Here is a 3,591-nt window from a genome sequence, read left to right on the forward strand (position 1 = left end):
TTCAAAACCATGTACAAAATAAACAAACAAACAAACAATTAAAAAAGCCGTGGACAGCTTTATCTTTTTTAATAATTCAATGCTCCGCACACTTTTCGGGTTTAGCGCACACACACACACAAGCACAGGCCTAAACCGACAGTAGGCGATAGGCACTAGAAGAGAGAGAGAGAGAGAGAGAGACCCCCCACATCTCTCTCTCTCTCTGCCTGCCCATTTCGTCTCTGTGTGCTCAGAAGCGAAATCAAGGAGACAGGGAGCAGATGTTAAATGGAGGCCCCTCAGATCCTCACCCCTTATCATCCTCAGCAGCAGCAATGGAAATACCACACTGAGGAAGACCAGACGTTTCTTCAGCCCGCTGCCAAACTCTCTCGTCTTGCATCGCTACGAGATGGGGTTCGCTTGTCAGGTACTTTGCTTCTTTCTTCTCCCCCCTCCTCTCTCTCTCTCTCTCTAACAACCAAAAGGACTAAGAAAGAAAGAAAGGAAAGAGATTTCTTTTCTTCACCGTCATTCTTCTTGGTTGTAACGCATGTGCACTCTCTGTCCATTTCTTGCTTCTAGGGATGCAGGCGCCTTCTGTTGGACTCGGTCTTGGGCTTGGTCTCGGGTCCGGGCAGTCTGCCTTCACTTTCTTGCAACTGCAGGAGCTAGAACACCAAGCCCTCATCTTCAAGTACATGGTGGCCGGTGTGGCCGTGCCTCTTCACCTTGTGTTGCCCATTTGGAAGAGCGTCGTCAGCTTTCCTACGGGCGGCGGTGCCATTGCACCCTCTAGTTGTAAGCCTCTCTCTCTCTCTCTTGTTTATCTTTGCTTGATTTTTTTTGAACAGTCCCAAGTCTCCCACCTGGTATGGTTGTTTTTTAAAACAATGCCTAATGACCATTTAATGCAATTAACTATTGAACGATGTATCTTACTCTTTTCATGTCAAAATAATATGGAAGTAATTAATTAAGCCTTCCTTCTCTTCCTAATTCATTGCCTGGCTGTGTTGGGTAATGGGTTGCTCGCTCTTCATTGTAAGGTTTGGTTAATCAAGTATTTTTCCTCGTCTACTTTGTGGTTATATCATAACCTTTGATTATTTTTTGTGGGGTTGTGTGCGAAATAAGAAACTCCATTAATATCATGTTTAATGAACTAAAGAGAGGGTCCGTGAATTAGCACCAGGGTTCTATTATCTGCCTTAGCATTTCATATTTGTTATCATGTAATTAGTATTTGGTTTCCTGGTGCATAGGCATCAGTTTTTTTTTATAACCCAAAGAAACCGCACCCGGCATGAAGACCTGATGGCGCTAGCTCAGCCTGCCATACCTATGGTCATCGTGCCAACAGAATAAAGCTCCGAGGCTAAGGACACCCCCACCGGAGCCTATGCTGGGCATCAGCTTGTGGGGATCTGATTAAATGGTAGACTAATTAAAGGATCTCATGAAAGATTTGCTTTTTTTTTTTCTTGGTTTCTTGTTCTAGTGTCAGGTGGTGGTTTGTGCTTCGATTTCCGAAGCAGTATGGAGCCAGAGCCAGGGAGGTGCAAGAGGACAGATGGGAAGAAATGGAGGTGCTCAAAGGAAGTGGTTCCGGATCATAAGTACTGTGAAAAGCACATGCACAGAGGAAAAAATCGTTCAAGAAAGCCTGTGGAAAGGCAGACACTACTAGACCCGTCCAAATCCACGGCTGCCGCCACCACCACCGCTATCACCAGCACACAACTCTCCATTTCCATCCCTGATGGTCTTAACCTTGGGAACAGTCACACCAACGCCAGTGCCTCGGTCTCCAGCTTGCCAAGGTTGGAATTCTCACCTACAAGTGTGCTCCATAAGGTGTATCATGGGTGTTCCATCTCTGAGAGTAGTAGTGGTAGCACCTCCAAAACCGAGTCTAACTTTAGCTAGTTTTTTTCTTTTTATTCTTCTAAAGCTTAAATAAGCGGATGATTAGAGATGGGTGTTTAGGGTTTCTTTGCTTATTACTGTTTGATGGTGCAATAGTTGCAGACAAGGATCTTTTGGTTTGTATTTGGGGAGCTAGATTAGATGGCTCCACTGGGGCCTATATCTATTAATTAAGCTATCATCATGTGTGATCCACCCTCCTTTCTTTTCTTGCCTCTTTTGTTTTTCATGCTCTAGATCTCTATTCGACTGACCGGCCATTAATTTATTTATGCTTTTGCTATGATTTTGACCGTTCCAACTGTAAACTTTTGAGCTATTTAATTTCCTCAATGTATCTAATAAATGTCATAACATTGATGAACAGCTTAAGCTTAAAATATTTAAAAATTTATGATCCTCCTGGCTTAGTCATAGTTAATAGATAGTTAGAAACCTTATTGCTACATGGATAAGCTTGCTTCAGAATCCGATACCCCCAACCCCATCTCGAGAAACTTGATTCCCTTTAATGAGAACCATGTTTTTTTTTCAGATCTATTTTCATTAGTTTTCTTAATGTTTCCCTCTGGCTTCTTGTTACTTGTTCCTCGTTTTTTATATTAGAAAGTTATAATTTTTTAAAAACCAAGTTTTCAGGTTGGTTTTATATCTTTTTAAATTTGTATTCAAGTTATTTCTTATTTGCTTCTGTCCGGGCTTGATATTGCTTTTTATGCATTTTCTTTTAATTTTTTATTTTCTTGCATAATCGCTTCATAATTGTATATCGTGTCTCACTTTATACTATTTTGTAGCACTCGCTTTCTCTTCACGTCTCTTTTCATATCCATTTCATTTCCTGGTGTAGCTACTATAGTTGAGATTAAGTCGTTGAAAGGTTAGGATAAAGGCTCAGATCCAGTTGGTCCCAAAAGTGGGTTCGTGCCTACTAACTAAGGCCATAGGTTTAGACACTTTTTTTTTTATTAATATATAATGAGGAGAAACCACAATTATGGTTTGGACATCTCCCATGGTTTGGAGAAACCCAAGGTCAGGCAATCTAATAAATTATTGTTCAATTTGTCAAATGGTTGGTTGTCTTGGCTGGTCCAAGATTCTGCTTGGTTGTCAAATGAAGTTCCGTGATTGAGATCTTGGCGATCTAGTGGGATTTTAGATCTTAAAAAGTCTCAGACTTATTGACTCAAGATGGTGCCTCTGACTGCATTGCATGTGGTGTATGTCCTTGGTCAATAAGGACACCTAGATTTGATTTGACTTAACCTTAATTTGTATGTCATTGAATCGGGTAATTAGGCACATTTAGTTTTTTGTTAATATTTAGTCTTATAAATACATTTTTTTTTTAATGTTCTAACCAATAGTACAGTTTGGTTCTACTCATCCCTTATGTGATCCCCCATCTTACGATTCAAGTTGTTTTGATGAAATCCAACTTTATAGATGGATTCAGCAATAACCCTTGGATAGTATTTTTTTAACAAAAAAACGAGACTTTAATTTGCAAAATTTTGTATTTTGACAATTTTTGATCGTTGAATTGCTAAAAAACTTATACATAAGTTGGATTTTGATGATATAAATGTCGATCTTCCCTAAATGAATGATGGTAGATAGCATTTATTGGATCCAATTTTTGATCCAAACAACTTGCATCAATTAAACTTCAAGGAG

The 3,591-nt window shown here is 39.8% G+C and overlaps 1 protein-coding gene across 1 annotated transcript; it reads left to right on the forward strand.

Moving 5' to 3' along the window:
* Positions 1 to 270: 270 nt before the first annotated feature.
* Positions 271 to 2,101, forward strand: LOC149840198 (growth-regulating factor 2-like). The gene is made up of 3 exons (XM_090005020.1): positions 271 to 412; positions 568 to 783; positions 1,484 to 2,101. Exons 1-3 carry the CDS (start codon positions 271 to 273, stop codon positions 1,909 to 1,911), a joined length of 786 nt encoding a protein of 261 aa, XP_089861146.1. The 3' UTR covers positions 1,912 to 2,101.
* The last annotated feature ends 1,490 nt before the right edge of the window (positions 2,102 to 3,591 follow it).

The sequence above is a fragment of the Nuphar pumila genome, chromosome 4 (assembly GCF_984573655.1).
Source record: "Nuphar pumila chromosome 4, dmNupPumi1.hap1.1, whole genome shotgun sequence".
Lineage (NCBI taxonomy): Eukaryota > Viridiplantae > Streptophyta > Magnoliopsida > Nymphaeales > Nymphaeaceae > Nuphar > Nuphar pumila.